We start from the raw sequence: 25,408 nt of genomic DNA on the forward strand, positions 1-25,408 counted from the left end.
GCGTGTCCTTTTCAACACATCCATGTTTGCGTTGTTATTATTGTAGTTGTGAGGAGTGAACGCCCTCTTTTCAGCAGGACATGCCATTTTGTTTCATGGAGGAAAGGAAATTTCCATGCAAATTTCCTTTCTCATGTTTAGTTTAATTAACAGTTTCGGTTTCGATAAAAAAAGAAGCAATAGCTAAGCAGTCAGCCAAGCCGACGGCCGACGTTCCAAGGCGGAATTAGTATATTCTAGGCACTATAGTGGAATGGAAGGCGGCATGACAGCTGACAGCGCCTTCTCGGGAAAGGTGCAGTGGAAACGGTGTAGAGTATACTGTAGCAGCGGTACAGGTACTCGAGTAATTGTGGCATACTTCCAGTTTGCTGTGATACTAATGCGTTCAAGCAAGGCAGTAATGGGTGCATTTTGCTGGAAAATTTTCGAGGTGCACTGAAGTCATGTGCGGAAATGCGAAAGCTTAAACGAAAGCTTAAAGCCCCTTAATATGCGGTCTGCCATCTGCTGGGCCAGCGCCGTACGTGCATTGCGAGGGGGGTTTTTCAGTGAATGCCGCATGATGGAGCTATGACTGCACACAAAGCATGGAGGAAATTTACCAGAAACAAAGGAAATTTGTTCTCGCTTTATTTTTAAGAACTGCTCATGTTTAGCCTCAGTACATATCTCGGATGTACATTTTCAACAACAGTGCGTTCTCTTGACGCGCCTTTATTCAGCTTCAAATGTTGATTGCTTCACTGTAATAAATACCATGCCAAAAAAAAAAAGTGTCGTGGCGGAGTGGCAGCGTTCAGACTTTGATTCCCACCTAGACCCCAATTTTCTTGTTTCTTTTTTTCTATGACACATTTTGCCGGAAGATTTTGCGGACAGATGACAAGCTTCAACTGAGCCATCTAATGCTTTCACATTAATAAACGCAGTACACTAGGAAAGAGTCGACAAAGCAGAACGAGGTACACAGGACAAGTGCATTCATTCGCCTTGCAATGTAGCATTTCAGTGATTACCTTTAGCTGCCAGCATTCGAGGCGTGCAGACGGAGGAGGCGCGAGTGCATAGAGGCGAGGATGGTAAGGACGCTTGCTAGTATTTCACTCGAGCTCGTCCAACCCCAACACAGAATGGGGAGACGTGTCCAGAGTGAGCTTCCAGTGGAGAGCAAATGTCGGGTGTACCGGCACACGAAGAAGTCATCAGACAAGGGTCCTGCTGGGTGACTATTTAATAAAGAGGCATGCTGTGTGCATGGAGGTAATGCACACCAATGGCAGTGGCAATTGGCTTGTGCCCATAGCATTTTCTTTACAATGCTCTTATGCTTCTTTACAGTGCTTTACAATGCATTTGCTTTACAATGCTTTACAATGCCCGGGCCTCTCTAAAATGAGCAGAACATACAGTACCAGCAGTTTCGCATACCATGTGTCAACTTTCCTATGCAACTAAGCAAAGTTAGTGTACTGTCATTTTCTTGAAGGCCTGACCATGGTGAGAACACTTGGAAACAAAAATGGAAATTCAAGTTCATATATTCTGCACAATACTTTTACACAGGAATGAATGAACAAATTTTCATTGTCAACGTGATAGCGTTAAGTGCCCTGTGTCGCAGAAAAGCCAGCATTGGCATTGCCATCGTTGTAAATTAAAATAAACAAGGAAAAAATTGAAACTGAAAACACAGCCGGTACTAAAGCGGAGCAGTAGACAGTTGGCGTGTGCTTAGGGGATAATTTGAAATCAGTGACTTCCAATGATGAAAACTCTTGTACAGTGAGTGAATGACAAAACGAAGTTTTTTTTTCCTCTTTTAGCACTACAGGTAAGCAAGACCAAGCGATTTTCATAGTGCTTATGGAGAAAACAAGCTAGAAAAATTTGACACTATCACTTGAGATTTAACTAGTAAAAATATGCCCCTTTTTGCATTCTTTCATGCTCATAGATTTTATTAACCATGTGCTGCTCTGAGAATGAGTGTTGAGTTGGGTGTAATGGCACATAGGCAAGACCATCATGCACCAACCTCAAGGTATACAGAAGTTTTCTGCAGTTTATTTATAGAAATCTGAAGAATTATCGGTGGCGTAGAGGGCCAAAAACATTGGTACTACCTAGTGGTGACAAAGGAAACTAATTTTAGATATGGCTACTAATAAAAGCTTTAAAGAGAGTCAGGTGACCTCAGCAGCCTTCCTTGCCTCGGCAAGGATCTCGAAGCTCCCAACCAATCAAATAAAGATCCTAGCTTTCTTGTCAGGGGTGAGAAAGTGGCCGAGGTGCAATATATAATCAAGCGAAGCAGCGGGTAGGAATTCACAATTTTTGAAGAAAACCTGCTTCCCTTAAAAAGCTAAAAACATAAGACACGTCAACAACTGCATGATTACTTAAGAGCAGTGCTGGGTGAAAAGGGATGCATTCTTTATAGAATTGAGTAAAATACTTCTTTCTTAATTTTTTAGTTTTGAGCACTCTCAGAATGAACACAGGCCCTAATCATGTGGACAGGTGGAAAGCAATGAGGTTGCCTTCCCCGCATACTATTTTTTCAAAGCAATCAACCACGTCTCGTGCTCACTCTCAGTTTGCTTTTAAGCTTCGGATACAAGGCATGCGATCAATGCAAGGCCACTATGATATAATTCGTTTGATTCTATTCGAATCTCAGCATTCGAATAGAATCAAACGAATTCGAACTATTTGAATCACAGACCTACTCTAGAGACAGCAAGAGCATGGGACAACGAAGTGCAAAAATTGAAATGAAATGAAATTCAAATAAAACCATCATACTACTTTATTTTCTTTCCGTGGTTAACAAAGCACCACATCACCACATATGCACGGCGTAATAAGGCCCGTCATTACACAGAAAGGCATGCACAGAAGTCTTCGCACCTGAAACGTGCTCAGCGATATTTGTTAAAGGGCAACTGCACCACCTTTTGAGAATTCCGCACTATTCAAGGATTCAAATCTATATAGGCTGTAGGTAAAGCATGCGAAGTGTTTTTGCACTAGCATTAAGAATAGTGACGTGATAGACAATTAAATTTTACATTCCACCTCACTGCACGAGAGGAGTGCAGAGAAGCTAGGTGTGACGTCACGGAAGGCAAGATTTCAAATTTCTAACTGCCATCAGCCACACTCTACCATGCCTTGTTGGATGCTACCAAAGAACGTTTGGAGATTTTCGCCTTCGGTGGAGCTGGTTTTCTTCCTTGAAAGCAACCGTGTATGTGTTAGAAATGTACCGGTACCATCGATGATGTCATGATGCACCCCCACTTGGCGCTGTTCGCTGCGAAGAAACTTGAAGGCCGTCGAGACAATTACTTCACCATTTTAAATCTAACACAAAAGCACTTAGTATGCTTTGCCTGCAAGTTTTACACATTCGAACTCCTTTAAGCTTGCCGATTTCTAAAACCTATGCCCTTTAACAAATAGTAATTTTATTAAGATGGGCCCTAGCAGTTCAGGCAAATAATTTCTTTAGAAATATGTGCTGGGAACCTGATAAGAGCTGTGCTGTCATGGTCGTCCAAGCATCCTACCTCAGCAGGGAAACTTGTTCCCATGCTGCGTTAACGGCACCAGAAAAGTAATGCAGGGATGTTTAGTGGCTCTTCTATCTCAGTAGCGCACAAAAATCTGTACTAGTGCTCCTAAAATATGTTTTAACAGGATAACTTTAACAATGTTTGGATGTGGCAAAGCACAAGTGCAATGGAGTGAACAGTGTAGTTCCGAACGCAACGATCCTTCTTGGACTAGTTCCGCAGCTTAGCATCGATTTCATGAAAATTACTGATGCAGGTGAGACACTTAAATGTAAGTCTCTGGACCAATAAAGGACTAAAATTTCATTAAAGCATTGTTTTTTTCATTCCACCTCATGACGGGCAACTCTGCTGCCGGCCATCTTAATATTAAGGCCAGAGTTCCGAGGCCAAAAGGCTGCACCCACACAACCCAAAGGCCAGGTGTAATCAGATTTTTATTTTTTCTACATTGCGTCCAGAAGCACAAGCACCTCCGAGCACCACGTTTGCTCTCATGTGGCACACCCCGTCGTTTAAATGCTGGTGCAGGCTGGCCGAAAATGAGGCTGTGCTTTCCAGGAACCTCAGCTGGACTGCACAGAAAATGTGAAAATTCGCATGAGACTAATGGGCAACGGAAGTGACCATAAGGCTTCAACACTTTACAACTATAGCAGCAGCAACAAAACATGCCTGGAGGCAGCTTTGGATGGGAAGAAAGCACCAATAGAGGCAGTTTTCATGTCTCTCCCTTGCTCTGCACCTGATCTGATCACTGACCAGAGTTCTTCAGGAGGTACCCAGAAAATGTGGGCAGACGCATACGTGATGGCCCTGCACTTGGGGAACCATCACACCTGGAACTGCCAAGGTGTCGCCTGCAACACCCCATCAACATTGGTGTTGGTCTGAAGTTGACTGCCCTAGCAACCACGGCACCCAAAGGATGCAGGGCATGTCACAGACCACTCGACAACACTGCCAGCAACAGAACATAGTTCTGTACATGAGCGGGCTGCACTCTGCAGACTTGCACACTTCGTGTCCGGACATGACAATAATACAAAAAAAACGAACCCTAAACAGTCACTCGTCGTATTACTACAACTTGATGTAATGTCATGATCAAAAGTGGTGTACTCCAAGTGGCGGGCGCCGGAGCAGCGTAAAACTACATCGCAACACAATCTACAGGTGGCATATGGGGTTGAGCCCTTTATTACCTCCAGGCATGTCGCTTGGCTCATTTCACGACCTCCTCTATGGCTCATTTCAATGCAACATGCTTCAGCTCACCAAAATACCAACCAAAATTTCATTATAGCACTGTTTTTTCATTCCACCTCATGACGGGCGTTGCAAGCGCGACATAGATGGCATCCCCCTCATCCTGCCCGCTGCTGAGAGAGTGCGTGTTGAGTGTCGAGGTGACTCGGCAGGCCCAGTCTACATCCAGGGATTTTAGGGAAGAAAGAGCCTATAAAACTCGGCAGCGTGTGTGGCCGAGGGACTTCCTTTTGCAAAGAAGCTCCCTCTCACCAAGACCCCCGTTGGCGAAGAAGCTCCCTTCAACTGAGAGGCACCCTCAGCTGCTCTTACTTGCACATCATGTAAATATTTTGTATCAGGAGACGCCTTCCTCGCGGGCCCCGTCTCCATACAGGGATTTTAGGGAAATAAGGGCGCATAAAACTCGGCACCGAGTGCGGATGAGGGACTCCCGTTTGCGAAGCTTTGCTTTGTGCTTCTGAGCTTTGTGCTTCTTGCCAAACAAGTGCTCTAACAAGCTGTATCGCGGCACGCAAGAAAAGGATCAGCGGATCGAAAGTTTCGAGTGCTGAAAAGTTCTAAACGATTAGAACAAACGCTTGTGGTGTGTCGTGCCCGATAATTTCGGTTTCTCGTCGGTTTCTCGTCAAGCGGTGTGGCTCATCATCATCGTTCGTCGCAGCATCGATCCATTCGTAGCTAAGTACCATCTATGTTTTGTTTTGTTTTGTTTGGGTTGGTTATGGACTAGAAAGCGGCGGCAGATTTAAACAGGTGGCAGGACTAGGGAAGCAGAATAGGAAGTAGGTTTCAGGGAGTTGAAGTTAGCGTCGGGCCCATGTAGGGTTAGCGTGAGCCATGTGCTAGGCCTTTATGTAAGAAGTTTTTCGATCTTTCCTGCTTTTTTTTTTCTTTTTTCTGGTGTGTAATCTGGTCTTGGATGTGCAGGTTACTGTTCTGACTGATGTAGCTTCCTCTTTTTTGAGTGTGTTTTGATCTGGGGCATGTAGACAGCATACATTGGCGGGGCAGGACCCTTCGTTCAGGGCTAACATGGGGCGTCCGGCAAAAAAAGCCAAGGAGGAGGGAGAAGACCTCGTCCAATGCGAGTCATGCAAAAGATGGTGCTACATGGACGAAACGCGGTTCGAAAGTGTGACGGAGGCGGAGGGGACAAGCTTTGAGTGCAACTTGTGTGGAACAGTCGCGAAGTTGCAAAAACAACTGGCGAGCGAATTGGATAAGATAAGCCTGGAATTAAGGGAGGAAAGGGAGAGGCGTGCGGAATCCGAGACTAGAGTCGAGGGAATGGAGCAGCAGGGTAGAGTCCCTCGAGCGAGAATTGAGCGAGGAAAGAGAGAAAAGAGCGCAATTGGAAAGGCAGGTTGAGCAGCTGAGAACGAGAGAGGCAGAAAGATTGGAGGGAGAGCGAGAATTGAGCGAGGAAAGAGTGAAAAGAGCCCAATTGGCGAGGCAGGCTGAGGAGCTGAGAGCGAGAGAGTCAGAAAGGTTGGAGGCAGAGCAGAGGAAGGCAGAAACACCAGCCGGCATAACAGACTGGGGAACAGACACGTCAGTGTGGAGCACGCCGAAGAGAGGCGAGCAGTCGGAGAAGGCAGAGAACAGAAGTACTGTGGAAGGGTCCCAGGCTCCAAGACCAGATAAGCAAAAGGAGCAAGGCGTAGACCGAGAAAGGCCAGGCAGTGGTAGGAAGGTTTGGGTAGTGGGTAGCTCAAACGTACACAGGGTAAAGCGAGCACTACTTAAAACAGTCAAGTACAGTGAGCAGGTGCAGGTTGAGAGCATTTCGGGTGGGTGCTTTGGAGAGGTGGCAGAGCGGGCCAAAGCAAAACTGTGGGATAACACGGAAGGTGAGAACCTCGTGGTTCTCCACGCAGGGATCAACGACGTATTACAGGAGAAAGGGAAGTACCTGGGACGACAGATACAGGCAGGGGTAGAGAAACTTAGGGCGACCTCCGAGGCAGTGCACATTGTTCTGTGCACTGTCCCGGAGATCAGGGGACGGGGCCCGTACATTGCAGACCAGGTTATGAGGGCCAACGTAGCAATCAGAGAGCTGGGAAAGGCCCTCAGGTGCGACGTGATGGATGTAAACCGGGTGATTTATGGAGACAGGAACTTTCTCCCATTCTGCCCGGATGGCATCCATTACGCCGAACCAGCGGGATGGCAGGTTGGGAAGAGGATAGGCCGTAGGGCACTTGCTTTTTTACAGGCACGCAGGAAACCCCTGCAGACCACGGAGTAGGCAGCAAATGTGAAAGGAGGGGGGGCAGGACAAGGGCACGGCGAACAAAAAGGAAACAACCTCTCAGTGTTGGGTTCATTAACATGCAAGGGGGAAGAAGTCGAATTAAATGGGATGAAATCGAAGAACAACTAAAATCTGAAAACATTGGGGTATATGGGGTCGCGGAAACTCACCTGAGAGATATGGAAGAACCGCCACACATTGCAGGTTACACTTGGATAGGGTGTAACAGAAAAGAGAAAGACCGTAAAGGTGGAGGCCTAGGGGCATTAGTAAATGGGCAAGATCGGGAAAGAGTAAGAGTAAACTGCAGAGAGCATCTATGGCTCCAGGGCATAGTGGGGAGTCTAAGAACAATAATAGGATTTGTATACCTTAAAACAGGGAGTGAGTCGAGTGAGGAGAACAAAGGGCATTTCGAATGTATGTCTAAAGACATCAGGGACTTAGGCTTGCATCAGGAAATAATTATCTTGGGAGATATGAACGCTCACTTGGAATACTTTGACGGAGCTACAGATACAACGGGGAAGATGTTGGGAGAATTCTGCGATGCCCATGATCTAGTAATGGTTAATACGGAAATAAAATGCGACGGGAAAGTAACATGGGTAAGAAAGAATTCGCACTCAACTATTGACTATTGCCTAATGTCACACAAACTGTATGACAGGTTAGGGGACATGAAAATTGATGAAGAAGGTAAGAAAAGCCTGGGAAGCGACCACAGAAGAATAAAAATTACATTTGGTAGCGCAATACCAGCGGTAGGAACTCAAGGGAGGGAAAGCAAACATAACCTCACTGATGCACAACTGCAGGAAGTGTCTGGACACATTGAAGACATAGTGTCCAGGCAGCCGGATAGGGAGTGGACATATGATGCCCTCGTGGGGGTTTTTCAAGGGGAGTTAGAGAGGGCCCAAAGAAAAAAGGGACGAAGAAAGGGAAGACACACGCCAAAAAGCTAGTGGGACGGGGAGGTGAAGGCAGCCATAGCGAGACGACAGGAGGCATCCAGGGAACACAGAGTTGCAAAGAAAAGGGGGGCCCCACCAGACGAAGTGGATGCAAAATGGAATGAATACCTAGAGAGCAAAAGGGAGGCAGCGACATTGGTCCAAGCCAAAATAGGAAAGGCAGGAGTCCAGTGGATGATGGAGGTAAATAAGAAAGATAGGAATGCTGCAAAGAGGTTTTGGGAGCACATAAGGCTACAAGGGAAGAGAACAGAGGGCATCCAACACACTCTGACCACACAGGATGGAAAAAGGGTAGAGGGAGAGGAAGCACAGGAATTTATCAGACAAACAATTGAAGCAGCATTTGCAGAGCCTGTGGCGGATGGTCTAGGGGAGAGCAGGGACAGCAATGGGGAAGAGGAGGAAGAGCCTAGGGAGAGAACAGCAGGGGACTGGGACAGAATAGAAGGCAAGGTTCCCATCGGAACAGCGACAGGACCAGACGGCATACCTATGAGATTAATTACCATACTAGGCAAAAAAAGCAAACTGAAATTACGACAGATCATTGAAAAAGTGGTAGAGGGAGGAGACGTTCCAAAAGACTGGAAAGTGAGCAGGATGAGACTAATATACAAAGGCAAGGGAAACAGGGACAACATTAAATCCTACCGACCAATTACGGTCACATCAGTTATTTACAGGCTAGCAATGCAGATGGTGAAAATGAGAATGGAAGAATGGGCAGAGCGTGAGGAGATCTTGGGAGAGTTGCAGAACGGTTTCCGAAGGGACAGACGGTTGGAGGACAATCTATTTGTCATAACGCAGTGTATAGAGATAGCTGAGGCAAGTCGGAGGCCTCTATGGATGGCATTTTTAGACATTAAGGGGGCATATGACAATGTGAATCAGGGAAAACTTTGGGACCAATTGAAGGGATATGGCGCTGATAGAAATCTGGTTGAATATCTACAGCGTATATATTCAGACAATGAGGTCGTGGTAACCTGGGAGGGAGAAACTACAAAACCAGCTAAAATTAAGAGAGGGTTAAGGCAGGGCTGCCCACTGTCACCTCTACTTTTCATGGTATATGTGAGCCAAATGGAAAAGAGGTTGGAAGAATGTAGGGTAGGAGTTGACGTGAGTTATATGCAGGATGGTCAGAGGGTAAACCAAGTGTTGGCTGGACTAATGTATGCGGATGACATTGTTCTACTAGCAGACAAGCGAGATAAGCTGCAGGAACTGGTTAAAATCTGTGGTGAGGAGGGCAACAAGCTAGGACTCCAGTTCAGTAGAGAGAAGTCAGGGATAATGGTCTATAATGATGAGAAGGGGGACCCACTAGAAATACAAGACACTATGATAGACCATGTGAGTACGTATAAGTATCTAGGTGTATGGCTAAGTGAAGGAAAAAAATATCTGGAAGAGCATGAGAGGATTCTGAAGGACAAGGGAAAAAGGAATTCAGACATTATGAAGCATAGAGCACTATGGAACTATAATAGGTATGAGGTGGTTAGAGGGGTATGGAAGGGAATCGTGGTACCGGGTCTCACATTTTCAAATGCAGTCCTATGCATGAAGTCAGAAGTACAGTCAGGGCTAGAGGTCAGACAAAGAAGTGTAGGAAGGCTAGCCTTGGGAGCCCATATGGGAACACTCCGAATGAGGGAGTCCAGGGAGATATGGGTTGGGCGTCGTTCGAGGTTCGGGAGGCCATCAGCAAACTGAAATATGATCAGAGACTAACTCAAATGGAGGAAACAAGGTGGGCAAAAAAGGTGTACAAGTATCTGTACATGAAAAGTATTAACACAAAATGGACTAATAGAACCCGAAAGCTAAGAACGAAGTATTTACGGGTGAGGGATGGGACGCAACAAAAGACTAACGTGAAAGTGGAGGTAAAGGAGTCGGAAAGAAAGATGTGGAAAGAAAGAATGCAGGAAAAATCGGCGCTAGGCATATATAGGATACGAAAACAGGACATCAAAAAAGAGCGATTATTCGATAATTCGCGGGGCAGTTCACTGCTTTTTGAGGCTAGGACAGGGACTCTGAGAACAAAAACGTATAGGTCCAAATTTGAAGAAGTGGATATTTCGTGCTCTGCATGTAAAACGGAAACGGAGACCATAGAACACTTGGTTCTGAGGTGCGCAGAACTCCGCCCAGCCCTCCCAGAGGGGACAGCAACGACCATAGAGATAGCGCTGGGATTTACTGGGGAGGACGGGTGAGTGGATGGGAAAAGCGTGACATTGACGAAGGGGAGGTTGGAGGATTGGTGGCGGAAATCAAGGGAGGCGTGAATTTCGAGGGTAAAAGGATAGACAGATTAGATATTGTAAGAGCGAAAGGGAAAAGAAAATTAAATTAACGATGGGGGAAGTATAGGCTAGGTGGCGAAAGCTACCGCCCGGTACAAAAGGTAAAGCCATTATCATCCATCCATCCATCCAGAAGCTCCCTTCAACTGAGAGGCACCCTCAGCTGCTCTTACTTGCACATCATGTAAGTATTTTGTATAAACTTCTCCATGTAACTCCGTCTCCGACCCGACCACGCTACCCGATCCCAACAACGCGCCTCGATTGCTGGGAGCCAAAGGTAATCACTGAAACGCCATAATGCAAAGCCAGTGACCTCATCATCATCACAGCAAACTAAACGTGGACGTCCCTCAAGAACTCGAGCCTTCGTACCGCGATTCTACTACAATTCAACACCTTGCATATCAAGCAACGCTACAGCCACTTACGCGCATACGTCGTTGCTGCAGCCGCATTTAAACGCCGGATTGGCTACTACTTGGCTTGGTACTACTTGGCTCGGGCCCAGGTCGAGCTGCAATATTAGGTATATTAGCTCTATGGCAAAAAGAGTCGACCAACGAGCACAAATTTTTTTAGACTGCGCTAAATGTTGCCCAGGTTTTATTACCTCTGAGGCAGCTACTACTCTTGCTTGGTTATTTTATAAAGTATAGTGTTTGTTATCTTTGTGACTGAAACCAAAACCATTTAAACCACGGCCGCCTCGATCACGCGCGCGCGTGCGCGGCGATCCGCTCGATCCAGGTGGAACTTCACAGAGTTCACTCCATCGAGGCACCCTAAAAATTACTGACTAGTCCTGATGCGATCATTTTTGCGGCAGTGCTGATAAAATAAACTTGTATCAACCGTAGGAACCGTAGGGATCATTTGAATCTGGATGATTTGATGGTGTTTGGCGCCGGAAGAACTTTCGAAACAGAGAAGCAAGGGGACAGTGAAGAAGATTCCTATGTTTCCATGTGTGAACTGTGACGGAATAAAAGGATCAGCAGCTCGCTCGAAAGGTACAAGCAGTTCAAGTGTTGAAATATTCCAAACAAACGTTGGTGGTGTGTCGTTTAAATTACCGACGTCCAACGACGCTATGTCTTATCGGGAGATCGCCCCGCCAAAGACACTGGAGCAATACCTGGGCTTCAAGAAGTCGCTGCCGTGTGCTGTCGAACCGCTCAGAGACGTGAAGCAGGGCAAGCCGGAGGACCCGAAGATCTTTTTCTGCCTCGACATGATGGGAGGCTCTCTGGAGGACAGGTCAGTAAACCGGTCAGTGATGAAGTTGACGCGCGCCGATGTCAGGGATAAAAGAGTGACAATGTTCGATGCGGAAAAGTACGTACAGTCATGAAATTTATGAGTGTGAACGCGGCAGCGCGTACCCCTCGAACCCTACTCGTGGCGATACGCGGCGGCCGCTTTCGTAAACAGATTGGAAAGGGAGGTGTGTCCTTCGGCTTGCCGGACGCAGGCAAGGCGTCATAACCCTTTCCATCGCGCCGAATTTCGATGGAGGCGATATTCTAGAGGCCCGTGTACTGTGCGATGTCAGTGCACGTTAAAGAACCCTAGGTGGTCGAAATTTCCGGAGACTCTAACTACGGCGTCTCTGAATCTCTGAGCCTGAGTCGCTTTGGGACGTTAAACCCTAATAAACCTTAACCTTTCCATCAAGTTGCGGAAAGCAGCCGCCGCGTATCACCACAAGCAGGGCTCGAGGCTACCAGCCACGCTCTCTCGTGTTCACGCTCATAAATTTCAAGACTGCACATGTGTGCAAAGTGAACGCGAGCAGGATATCGAAATGGTTGCATAAGATTAAAAAGGTTTCGGTTATTGGCGGTGTCCATCCGTAGCCATGCGCATAGCTACAGCTTGTCGATTATCCTTTACGGAAGCCTGCCTGATCATTTGATCAATTGAAGTGTAAGGTTGTCCTGACTCTATTATTGATTAGCTTAGCAAATACCTAGTAGGCAACGGACAGTAAGCTGATCGGTCGCTCCAGATGGATTCAAGTCTCAATCTAGAAGCAGCGCTGGCAAACGCTCACCTCAAGGAGTCTGTTCAGTGGTAGCAGCGGGGACTACGCCCCACCCCAGCGATGTTGGAGGAAGTCTGGGCAGTACCTCAACAGATGACGCCTAAGGCCTCGACTTACAGTTGCAGCAACATTCGCCAGCCTCCATTTTGCCTGGTGCGGAGAAACCAACAGGACTTGCAGCAGTACTGATATTGTGGACACTCGTACCATCCTAGCCTGCTTGGTCAGTGCGATGTCTCAGTTGCAAAGCCAAATGGGGGAAGAGCTGTCAAAGTTATGAGGTTGGCATTTCCACACTTAGCGGAGAGCAAGAAAGTTATATTGTAGCAATCGTTAGTGGTTGAAAGGCTACATTTGTGCAAGTAATGATAAACAGGGTGCCACTGTTGGCTAAGGTATATTCTGGAGCTGAAGTCTCTGTTGTTCTGCCCAGTTTCTGTGGAGTTCCTTTGCGGTTACAGCCGTCACGTGCAGTATTAATGGGGTAGGATATCAACGCCTTCACTTGAAGGGGACTTTTGAGGTGGACGTTGTCTGAAAGGAGCAAGCCACGACAGACACTATACGGTACAGATTCGGTGCACACTGTTCTTCTGGGGCTTCCGTCCATTGAGGCCCTGGGTGTGTAACATTTGTTGATGTGCTGTTGGATGATGCCTTTGAACCCATGTTGTACCCCCAATTGTTCTCGCGCCTTAGCACAATGTTCGGCGAATACACCAATCGCCTGAAGGTGGAGACTCCACCTTTCGCCATATACACACACCTCGTCGTGTTTACATTCAACTAAGGGATGCCATGAGAGCGGAACTGCAGAAGATAGAACAAAGAGGGGTAATCAGGAAAATTTGAGTCAGTATGATGATGATGTGCCAGTGCTCAAATGATCAGGTGAAGTGCGCATCTGCGTAGATTTAACCTAGCTGAACAAAAGTGTGTTGCGGGAGCACTTCGTGCTGCCGAAAGTTGATGATATGTCGGCCATATTGGCACGAGCGTCATATTTTTCAAAAGTTGGATGTGAATTCCGGCTTCGATCAAATTAAACTGCCAAATGTGTGTCAGCTGTTCACCACTTTCATCATGCCTTTCGGTCCGCTACTGATTCTGCTGGTTACCATTTGGGATAAGTTCTATCCCAGAACATTTTCAGAAGTGCATGGGCGAAATCTTGGATGGCCTTCCGAGGGAACTGAACCTAATGGATGACATATTGGTTCGTAGAACATCTAAAAAAGAACATTATAAGAGGCTGCATGCAGTTTTAAAGAAGCTCATTTTAGCCGTTGTGGCGCTCATTTAGACTAAATGTTTGTTTGGCATTCGTGGAGTAGCGTCTTTGGGCTATGTTGTTGACTCGACGGGCATCAAACCCGACCCTAAAAAATTGCAAGCAATTGAAGAGATAAGGTTGCACCATCAACAGTACCAGCAGACATGTGCAGGTTCTTGGGCGTGGTGAATTATTTAGGAAGGTTCGTTCCGGATCTAGCCGAAGTTGAAGCTCACAATACAGAGCTTAATTTTTCACTGCTTTGGAACAAACATTTCCGCATGCACATCACCTCTTTTCTAACTACATGTGCGCAAAGTGATAAATTACACAATTCCAACAATAGGTCAATGGCCACAAACCCAAAAGCCCTGGTTACCATGTCAAGTTCAGTCGCTGAAGAAAAACACTTCATGAAAATTTTGCGAGGCTCACTTCTATGACATTTGAACACAAAAAAATTGGGGGGCCACTTAAGATCCGTCTTTAAAAGTATGATGTGAGAGGGCCTCTTACCAATGCAGACGCGGACTCTCCTTCCTTGTTAACAGTCACAGTCATTTTGTGAAAGACCACACGACATACATATGAAGCCCCGCTTTAAGCAAGCCGTATGAAGTGCCTGCATGGTGTGTGGCTCACAACTCGTGGGTCAGAAGTTTCCGATGAACTGCTGGTGTGGCTGGCACCATATATGGGAGTATCTTGTAAATGCCACATTTTCGACCAGTCTGGATTTTTCCGTCATGCCGACACCGGCTTTTCTGTGACACGGAGCCTTTGTTTTCGCATAAAAAAAAAATGGCGAGGCATAAAAAGCCACGGTAACAACTGCTTTTTTGGCAAAAGTATAAAACGGTGTCAGCTAAATTACAGCACCCAAGTAAAAGATTTATAATATTCAGGGAACCAGTCTGAAACAGAGAAATATGCCACGTACGACACATTCAAGAGAAGGGAAGATCTCAACAACTGGCAATTCAGAAACCAGCACAGTGTTCTTTTTGAATACTTTTATTTCTTAAACACTGCCTTCTTAAACGCTGCCAAGAAAAGCCAGCTGTATTACCTCGAGGCTGGAATTCGCATGTCCTTCTCGTATCCCCTATTAACGCCGCTGTATTGCATAAAAATAGAAAGAACATTGCTGAAGATGTTCCTGTGCTGTTACACAACGCAGGAATCTGCACTGGTACTATTTCACAACTTCATAAACCATGGAACAAAGACAAGTGTACTGGGAATGCACATATTGGATAAACGGTTCAACCATTTATCGGCCTGAATAGCTGATAGAGATGTGGCAAAAGCAACCACTCACACATGCTATTTGGCAGCATTTAGCTTTAGTTTGCTATGAATTAACAGGAACTCGGCTAGCAATGCTTTTCAGCCAAGAAAGCCTTACTTCACGGCACTGCTGTTTTCCTTTCGTGTATCTTCAATTTGTGCCGCAACAAAACGTGCTTGACCCCAAAAGTCATCAGGCACAAGTCACACTGGAATGGCTTTTCACCCCTCTGGGCTCGCACATGCTTCTTGAGGGTTGATCGCTTTGCAAAGGTCACGGCTAGCAATGGAACGGCTTCTCACCCGTGTGGGTGCCAATGTGCCCTACCAGGTGGTTCTTTCGTGAAAAGCTCCTGCTGCAGTACTTGCAGAGGTACGGACGTTCAGCGGTGTGGATGGTGAGATGCGTCACCAGCTTGATCGTCATTAAAAAGTGCCTGCCACAGTGGCTACACTTCAAGCCCATGTCTTCACTCTGGTCAGCTCCCTCGCTAGTATCCCTGGTTGTCGCGACTTGGCTCACAAGGCAACATCCATCACCCAAAACTTATCCACACGGCACACCGTATACAAAGAGCAGCGCTGTGTTTGAAAGTCAGAATGTTTTGAATAAAATGCAGTGATTTGTCTAACTTACTGGGCACTATGCCCGTGAGCTCATAAATGTTGAAGGCGGTCTTACAGAACACCCTTGCCAGCATGCGAAATGCCGGGTTTAACAGCCCAAGCTCAAAGACCATTCAGCTGTGTAATACTGCCCCAAATCGAAGTACATTTACATTTGAAGGAAAAACGTTTCAGTCTAATAATTCATAACTGATGGAGCACTCGGAGGCCATGAGCAATTTGAAAGACAGAGCTGACTCATGCACTCCCATTGTGAAGCGCTTTAAAAAAGGAACTTTCAAGGGTTTTGAGCCAGGGACTCCTTTCTTTTTAAAGAGCAAATGAGTGGCAAGAATCATGACTTTAGACACGGTGTGCGGCAGTTACTAGCACGAAGCTCCCAGGATACAAAAATTGAAGAGGGTCATCGCTGAATAAAAATACAAGAAGATCAACTCCTTCACAATTGAGATCCCTCCATAGTATACCCCCTGGATCTCTTACTTTGGTAGTTCGTCAAGGATCAAGTCTACCTGGTACCAATCACATGAGACAACTTAGAAAAAAAAAAAGTAAGTCTGAAAATAAGTACAGAGACGATGATCAAGAACGCCATAGAAAGTGTTCTAATAAGACGCCAGAGCTGCATTGCAGAAAAGTACAGAGACGATGATCAAGAACGCCATAGAAAGTGTTCTAATAAGACGCCAGAGCTGCATTGCAGAAGATGGCGATCTGTTTGAACATGCATTGAAATCAAGGAGCACTTTATAAAGTAACAATTTCTGAAAAACAGAACTTATCACCGTTACCCTTCCCCCAAATTCCTCTCTGCCATCACCTACTTTCACGAGTTTCAAGCTTAAAAAAACAAAGCTGTTTCGTTCAGTTTCACAAAGCCAAGTAAGCTTCATCACTTTGGCAATGCTTGGTCAGCAGCATGCATTTGTGCTGTCATGTGACAAGAGCCGAATGCTCAGATGCCTACAACCTTTGTATCAGTGTCAGTATGCATATTATGATAGTTCTGCACTCTTGTGGGACTGCACATGGCTATCGAGGTGTGCCGGCTGTGTAAAGGCCATGGGACACAGGTGGCAGCTGTACGGTCTTTCTCCCTCGTGGATGCGAAGGTGCCTTGTCAGGTCATCTTTCTTGAGGAAGCCCTGGCTGCAGTGGTCGCACTGCTATGGCTTCTCGCCCGAGTGGTTGCGAAGGTGCCTCTTCAGGTCAACCTTCCTGAGGAAGCTCTTGCTGCAGCGGTCGCACTGGTATGGCTTCTCACCCGTGTGGGTGCGAAGGTGCCTAGTCAGGTTATCCTTCTTGAGGAAGCTCTTGCTACAGTGGTCGCACTGGTATGGCTTCTCGCCGGAGTGAATGCGAAGGTGGTCTGTCAGCAAGTCTTTCCTGGTGAAGGCCGTGGGACATAGGTGGCAGCTGTACGGTCTTTCGCCCGTGTGGACGCGAAGGTGCCGCACCAAGTTATCCTTCTTGAGGAAGCCCTTGCTGCAGTGACTACAGAGAAAGGGACGCTCTCCGGTGTGAATGAACATGAACGGCATCTCTACCATTGACAATTCTTGTTTAGGTGGACAGCTGGGCCGTTCAGAAGTGGTGGTCAAGTCTGCGCAATGCAAAAAAGTAAACATTTCAAGGATATGTAAAAATGCAGACATGAAAGGTCGCCCATCATTCAAAGAGATCACGAAAGGTATGAAGACGCTCTAGTTAAGGACTTGATGTGCACTTCAGTTGGTCAAACATTAAGACAACTAGGCCTTGAAAGAAAAGGTTCTGTGTTTTGAAGCTGGCATACACTTCACATCAGCACGACAAGTCACAAATGGCCAACCACTGCAAAAAAACATTTGAAGCTCCTAGTAGAAGATAGAAAGGTTGAAAGCACTGTCAGTACCATTCAGGTAGAAATGCTCACACTACAGCACACACAATTCCCTCTCTCACATATGCACCTTGTCACCAGCTATCTAATAGAAATGGAAGAGTCGTAAAAAAACATCCAGCAAGATACAGTTTGCATGCCAGATAACAAAGCCGCCACGGTGGCTCAGAGTTTCTGGCACTCGGCTGCTGTCCCGAAAGACGTGGGTTCGATCCCAGCCACAGCAGCCGAATTTCGATGGAGGCGAAATTCTAGAAGCCCATCCACTGTGCAATGGCAGTGATGTTAAAGAACCCCATGTGGTCGAAATTTCCGGACCCCTTCACTACAGCGTCCCTCATAGCCTGCGGTGCTTTGGGACGTTAACAACCCATAAACCATAAGCATATATGAGAAATCGGAAGCCATTCCATGCTCTCAAAAAGGGTGGAGCAAACAGCACTTTTCTGAAATCTAATCAAATATGAATAGAGTATCTCCACTGCTGATTCGAATATGAATCGATTCGTTAGAATACTTATGGGATTATTCACAAGGTGTGTGAATATTTGTACCAAATGATTGTTCAAGGGAAGCAGCGAAGCTCCAGTGGTGGAACCATATTTTATAGAATTAAAGTTGTAGCTGCCAGTGAACTCCACAAGAGCTCACACTTCATGATGTCACTATGTCAAATCTGCGACTGTCATATTATACGCATAAAAAGTTTTCATTCTCCAACTGATGGCGACAGCAAACTACCTAGTGCAAAATCTTGGCTGAGGAGGACAAGTTTAGACAATGGCCTCCGATATCGGATACGAAAGCAGGGTTTGGTACACCTGGCCGACTCTCTTGCGTCACCCAATCTTGGAGGCCACATAAGTGAGCATTATGACCACTTCCACACTAATGGACTGTGCTGCAGTGCTGAATCCTGCATATACCAATCTGGGAAGCAAGCTGTGTGACGTGGGAGTGAGCCCTGTTTCTGAAACAGTTGTCGAAAAGAACTACGATGTGCCCTGTTTAAACTATGTAGCAGTTGTTTGAAAACTATTCAAAAACGCAACAGCAGATTCAATTCATTCAGCGAATCAAAGAGATGGTTATGCGAAGCGCTATTAGAAAATTTTGAATATTCGCACACCCACACTCTTAAGACTTCTACATTCAAGGCTGTTATATGTAAAGGCAATGTTCCACCTAATATATGAGAGCTACAAAAAAACCTACCATGAAGTACGCATCAGTGTGCTTGACAAGGCCCGATTATTTTTTCTAATCTCATGTATTAAAACCAAGTCATGTAACTAAAACGCAGTTTTATGAAATATCCAGTCTTTCCAATCACACTGTGGGTCACAACAATACAACACAGGAGAAGTTGGGAGATGAACAAAGGAGGCACAATATAGGTTACTTTCACAACCACGAGCAAGCTGAAATTTTCTTCAGGAAGCAGAATGTTAAGCTGATGATTGTAATATATATGCTTCAGGCTGTGCATGCAAGTCTGCCTTGGCAAATGATTCTAAAACAAAACTTCCCGAAGAGACTCAGGTTATTGCCACAGTGGAAGGCTCCAAATAATTTCGACCATCAGGGTTTCTCTAATGTGCGCAGTACACACATCTCTTGCATTTCGCCTCCATCGAAATGTGACTGGCACAGCTGGGATTGAACCAGTGTCTTTCAAGCCAGCAGCCTTGCACCATAACCACTGAGCCACCATTTGGGCACCACGATTTGAACTGCTGCCAGGTAATATGGGGAGAAATACACCAGAATATGCGTGCCATGCACGTGGACATTATGATCACTTCAAATGCACAAACTTCACAGGCACCCAGAACAGAACATGCAAGAATTGCGTATTTATTATACATTGGCATTATGGCAACTACTAATGAGCAAAATTTACAAATTAAGATGAGTTAAATTTCTCAAATATATTATGTGGATAATGAATTCTAGAACAAGCACAGGGCACAGAAACTGTAATCATGCTTCACCACGCAGCAAGGTAACCTGCTGCTACGAGTGGCACTGGTGCACCTTTATTGTATTCACAAAAATATACTTGTTTTGCGGCCACAAAATACCCTTTCGTTTCCTGGCCACAAATGCTAAGTACAACATGAAACCATCCACGACAAGCCTCAGCAATGCATTCAGATACAGTTTGAATATTCCCAGCACAAAACGGTGGCACAGTAAATTTCCCCGTGCACAAACAATGCAAATATGCAACGTTGATCAGCGTAAATAAAGGGCAGGTTAACAAAGCATTTATGTGAATGCAATACAAAATGGTAACAATCGTTGCAATACCCTCTTAACCTGCATGAATCACGATTGTGGGTGCGGAAGCACTTCATGGCAAGATGTGCTGGAGAGAGACTAGGACATTAACGATGACTCGGTAATGGGTAATCCACAGATTGATGCAGTGCTGACGTGCCACTTGTCGAAAATGTAAGAAAGTATGGCTTCAAACCTGAAAAACAAGAAAAAATAAAAATACATCACCTCTGCATGGGAATTTCCTCTCTCCCTTCTCGCATACATTTATCGAGTCAGTAGTACAGTAGAGGTGCGCGAATGTTCTACACTTCTAATAGCTTGCGAACAGAATTTGCTATTCAATCTGCACCGGACTTTTACTATTTGAATCCCCTGAATGTTCAATAAGTATTAATTTCTTGTTCATCTAAGCTCATCACGAAACATTGCGACGAATGGCAGAATCTTCCACTTGCCACATCAGTTGATTCGCTCTTTCCTAACAGAATCGACAGCCAGTATGAGTCAAAAGTCCGTGAGCGGATATGTTATGTTTGGCATAAAATAAATGCACTAATGGCCATCAAGTACCGCTGCGGTGCGGTCACTGCGAGCTCGCAGGTCGAAAAACGAAGTGCACTGCATGCACACGTCATTGAGTCGTGCCACCATGCAGTAGGTAACATGCGATCCTGACTGAGAGCGATTTCAGCGACATTTAGGTCACTATGATGAGAGACACGGCGTGCATGGAAGTGGCTCGGCTTGTAGAGGATATCGGAAGGAGACGAAGCTGCGGGCAACTTGTGCTGCTGCAGTTGCTCTGCAGCGGGCATTTTGATGTTCTCAATATTCTGTCCATTAGAATCCTTGAAGTACGTACATTAGACCACAGAGACAAGAAAAAAATTTACGGGCAATCAATGAGATTCATACAGTGTATACACTTTGGCATTAATTTTCTACAGCATGTTAGATAGATTACGTTGTCTGTGTAAAGAGAGACCATCGAGCAGGCACTGCTTCGGTCCATTAACACGGACACTGCACCCTTCGCTGCCAGTCTCTCACTCTCCCTCAAGTCACCGAACTCCCTCTCCATGCTCCAGCAGAGAGGCTTCCAACGGTGGCTAGTGCCGCCACCAGAAAATTTTTTAGGCCATTCTACCACGACTGTGACAGTAATGTTTGATTATTTAAGCACCGCTTGTTCCTTATTCCAAATGACCAATTCTGGAAGCTAAAAATGGTGCAAAAGGAATAAAATGAACTTCTGAACTTTTCCACACCCACGCGGAAGGATGCCGGCTATCAGGTCTACCTCCATGACTTGAACGCAGATGGCAGCACATTCACAGGAGTGGCAACTGCCTGGCACACAGGGCCTCCATGGCTCAGGGTCACACAGTAGACACCTCTGGCAGATGTCTCTAGCACATCTTAGCTCAACATGGGCAAACAAGGTGTCGAGATTATATCAAAGACTAGAGGGCAAACACTGGGTCACCTCCGACAGCTTATACAATGTACAAAGCTCACCTGTACAAACTAAAGCGCTTTCCTGCTTCAGTGTAGGAATATTACCCAAATACCTTACTTGTCAGGGAATTCGACTGAACTGAAATAATTTGATAGACATTGTGACCAAGTTAAAAGGTATGCATTCTACAATCAATGAGTTTGCACTAACAGTGGCGTCACAATGAGCCCCTCACAAGACCGCCGAGGCCAAGGCAGTTCTTCTCAGACACGAGTTGTAACAAATGCCGATCTGTAACAAAACACACTGCCCTTAACTGAGCTCCTTCTGTCCTGGCAGTGTGGGCAGGGCACTTTTATTTTTCTTTCTTTTTTAAAGCCCTTTCTAACATACATTCTATAGTGATGCCGCTATCACCATTACCTGGCACATGTGAAGAAAATGTTCACAGAATTGCTGCTGGGAAAAATTGACACAACTAAAGTTTGAAATAGACACAATAGACACAATCATTACAAGAAGATGTCGTGGCAACAAGAAACTTAGCAGGTGCAACAAGGGATCTTTAAATCAGGAGGAACTGCAGTGTAAGCAACAAGACCATAGACAACTTGCAGAAAGCACACAATGGCTACCCATGGTTATCTTTAAGGGGAGACATGACTTTGAAGTAAAAAAAATTTCAGAAAAAAAAAAAAGAATTTCAGAAACAGCACATTTCGTACACTTAAGGTCTCACTAATTATATTCTGGAAGATTTTCCCTGCGAATAACCTACAAGCAACTTTGGAAAAGGGCGTTTAGTGACTGTAGGGCACAAAAAATTGGCTGGGACTCCCTGAAAATACCAGTTTTCTAAAAACATTTTTCAGGAACCAACTGCCCTGTTCGCAGAAAGCATGGCATGACGCTGCTTCATGGATTTTCATATGGTTTGTTGTATTGTGTCCCTTGAAAAATTCTTTGCACAGTGACGTTAGTATATTTCCAAATTATTTTTTTATTTTTTCACTTTGTCATTAATTTGACAAGACGGCAATGTGTGCAGTAGGCAAGCATGGACATTTCTTAAATGTGTAGAAAAAACTCAGGTTGATAAATATATTTGGAGAATGTCATAGCATCAGCCATTTCTTTTGCTAAAAGCTCAGAGCTACTCTACGCTCGTAACGTGTTTTGTTGTCACGCCAAGCTTTCTGCAAGTTTGGTAGAGCAATGAAGCACATAAAAATATATAGTGTCACAACTACTGAAGATATAGAATAGAAAATCTGTATTTAGTCATTTAGTGCACTTCCCACTAAATGTGCCAAATTCCATCACTCGGAGCCAAAAAAATTTAAAAATGTCTCCTCCAAAACATGCATCCCCCCTTTAAGCACAGAACTTCGGAGAGAGAGAAATAAGAAGTAGAACTGCCACTGCTCCCCAAAAAGTCATTGTAATGTTCTGAGTACCCGGCGCGGTGGCTCAGTGGTAAGGTGCCCGTCTACCGAGCCGGAGTACCCGGGCTCGAACCCGACCGCAGCGGCCGCGTTTCGATGGAGGCAAAACGCAATAGGCGCCCGTGTGCTGTGCGATGTCAGTGCACGTTGAAGATCCCCAGGTGGTCGAAATTATTCTGGAGACCTCCACTAGGGCACCTCTTTCTCTCTATCTTCTTTCACTCCTACCTTCCTCCCTTTCCTTACGGCGCGGTTCAGGTGTACGCCGAGATATGTGAGACAGATACTGCGCCATTTCCTTTCCTCAAAAACCAATTTACCAATGTTCTGAGTGTAAGTTTTCCACACAATATTTCTGCCAATTCTCATCGTTCAATGAAGCGCATATGATCTGGCACTGCACAAGAGAAGACAGGGAGGTGTTTTAACATCTCTTTGATTTGGCTGCACAGTTTGCAGCAGTTCAGGTAGTGCAGCACATTCGCACTAACTGCCAGTGTACCTAGTGCCATTTGCACTTCAGCACTGAATCTGACGTTGTGCTGCACTCCTGCACTAGCCTCATCACAAATTCTCATCTTGTGCAAGTAGTGCAGGGTCCTTGGCAAGCTCTCCCGCAGACCAGTAACAGACAGCTCCACGCTTGTTTTAGTAAACAGTGTTGTCACATCAGCATTGCGCATGTCACAGGACGATGGTCACCACAGGCAGCAAGACTGGGTGCCTTTGTATGAGAGACAGAAGGCGGGTGCTGTTTCCTTTAAAGGAGCATAGGCACCTAACTTTTGGGTGCACACTTTCTTGTTTATGATGATGCGTTAGGCATTATTATATAGGATTACTGCCTGGTGTTCTCCTATGACCGCTAAATAATTTATAATCTAATTTCTTTCTCGTGCTGTTTCGGTTTCAACAACCGAATGAGGACTGTGTCGTCAAAGTGTGGTTATAGGTCACGAGAGGCACGAAACAACTGGAATATAATCGCCACTTCCACATTCATTGTCATACTGGCTTTTGAGGAAGGCTGGCTTCAGCACTGTAGTGAATTAAAATGAAGAAGCAGCAATTACATAAACGCTTTTCTATGCCCCACGCGACATAAAACCACTCTTTGACATCACAGCCATTGTTCGGCCGTTGAAACCTAAAATGAAAGAGCATGACAAAAAAAATATGATTATAAACTATTTAGCGGTGGTAGGTGAGTACCACATGATGGCTCATGCTTAGTAGTGTCTGCCACATCATTGTAGACAAGAAAACATGCCACCAAAGTTAGGATTCTATACTTCTTTAAGTCATGGGTGATCACGGTGCTTGCAAATGACTCGCTGTGACATTTCTTTTCGCCTAGGTGACCTCCACATCTGCATTCAGCATGTGGCAGCATCAGCTATACCTCTGCTTACAGTAGCGACTATCGTTGAAGTCCCCTGTCAGCCTATGCCTATCTATCAGCTTCCGACGGTCATTCCACCGCCAACGTCCGCCGACAGTGAACGTGAGTAGAGGAGTTTAAATAAAGTGAAGCTCAACTTTATCACGCAAATCTCATCACCTGCTACTAGTGGACGACCGAAGACTCTTTTCAGGTACAATGGTGACATCCTGAACCATGCTAACAAACTGTCAAAGGTCTCACATGACAGACTGAACAGCTAGCCTCTTGAATGGAAAGTCCAAGCATTACGTTATTACCTTTTCAAAGCACCCACTGACTCAGTAACGGCCAACTCGGGCCACTCTGCACAACACAACAGGAAGGGAGAACTCAAATTCTTCACCACAGTCAGAATTAACAAGTTTCATGGCCACTGGCAATAAATGTCTGACCTTGAACAAATGCACAGCACATAAATAGAACCACAGACAAACACCAACACACGGCTGGCGCAGCGGACCTCTATGTAGCAAACAAACATTTCTGCACTTAATGTGCTGCCGCTGCACGACAGGGCTAGTGCCACGCAACACTTGCACTGCAACAACAGGTGCTACATTGGCACAGCTCTTTTTGTAAATCTGCACGCAAAGTGCAGCCATACTGAGGAGACCTTCAGTGCATAGTAACAGGACAGGTCATTTACGAATGAATGAATTTACAGGATACGAGCATTAAGCTATGGGTCTCTGCAGGTTGACAGCAGCTGTCCTGAAATGTTCTGCCCCTGGGTGCTCGGACTCCACTGATGCCTGTGCAATGAAAACACACAAATGAACTACAGTGCACAAATGCACAACAACCATAACAGCACCGTTCAGCATATTATACGGTCGACAGTTATGCATTTGTAGGTGATTACTGAAAGCAATGGAAGGGCACCAAGGGTATTTCCATCTTCTTGGGCACCGGGTATTAAGGCATAAAATCACACAACATACCTGTTCAAAGCCACAACTGTGAGGGGCGGTTTTTTTTTTACCACAAAGAAAGCCTATGTGATACGACGGAGGAAGTGGTTGTCCATGAGACTTTCCGGCGTCTAATGCACGCTACAGGTATCGTCGTTACAGTCGTGTCCACAGGCTCCCACAAGTAACAAGAGCACATTATAAACAATTTTTTGCCTGTCTGATCTGCACTGATCATTGCTTATAGGCCCCTATGGCCTAGACATAACTGGTAAATTCCTCGTTGGCATTGCTTAATTCGCCTCGCAGCTCCGGACCCTTACTGCGACCTAA

The 25,408-nt window shown here is 45.6% G+C and overlaps 2 protein-coding genes and 1 long non-coding RNA gene across 4 annotated transcripts in view; 1 reads left to right on the plus strand and 2 right to left on the minus strand.

The window, feature by feature from the left end:
• Positions 1-4,000: 4,000 nt before the first annotated feature.
• LOC149346672 (uncharacterized) overlaps positions 4,001-25,408 on the minus strand; it is a 42,192-nt gene continuing 20,784 nt past the window's right edge. Inside the window, exons 2-4 of one of the 2 annotated variants that reach the window (XR_016292454.1) lie at positions 10,843-10,928; positions 9,638-9,808; positions 4,001-4,156 (exon numbers count right to left, since the gene is read on the minus strand). This is a non-coding gene — a long non-coding RNA (uncharacterized LOC149346672). Of the gene's footprint in view, positions 4,157-9,637; positions 9,809-10,842; positions 10,931-25,408 lie in introns of those variants that run through there. The other variant, XR_016292455.1, reaches the window with a different exon arrangement.
• On the plus strand, positions 11,157-24,391 carry LOC149346673 (uncharacterized). Its single transcript, XM_089586629.1, has 2 exons — positions 11,157-11,671; positions 24,078-24,391. Exons 1-2 carry the CDS (start codon positions 11,370-11,372, stop codon positions 24,079-24,081), a joined length of 306 nt encoding a protein of 101 aa, XP_089442755.1. The 5' UTR covers positions 11,157-11,369; the 3' UTR covers positions 24,082-24,391.
• On the minus strand, positions 14,728-22,163 carry LOC149346674 (uncharacterized). The gene is made up of 2 exons (XM_089586626.1): positions 19,844-22,163; positions 14,728-17,251 (listed from the first exon to the last, which is right to left on the minus strand). Exon 2 carries the CDS (start codon positions 17,196-17,198, stop codon positions 16,815-16,817), a length of 384 nt encoding a protein of 127 aa, XP_089442752.1. The 5' UTR covers positions 17,199-17,251; positions 19,844-22,163; the 3' UTR covers positions 14,728-16,814.

The sequence above is a fragment of the Amblyomma mixtum genome, chromosome 4, assembly GCF_055824585.1.
Source record: "Amblyomma mixtum isolate Tamu chromosome 4, ASM5582458v1, whole genome shotgun sequence".
Lineage (NCBI taxonomy): Eukaryota > Metazoa > Arthropoda > Arachnida > Ixodida > Ixodidae > Amblyomma > Amblyomma mixtum.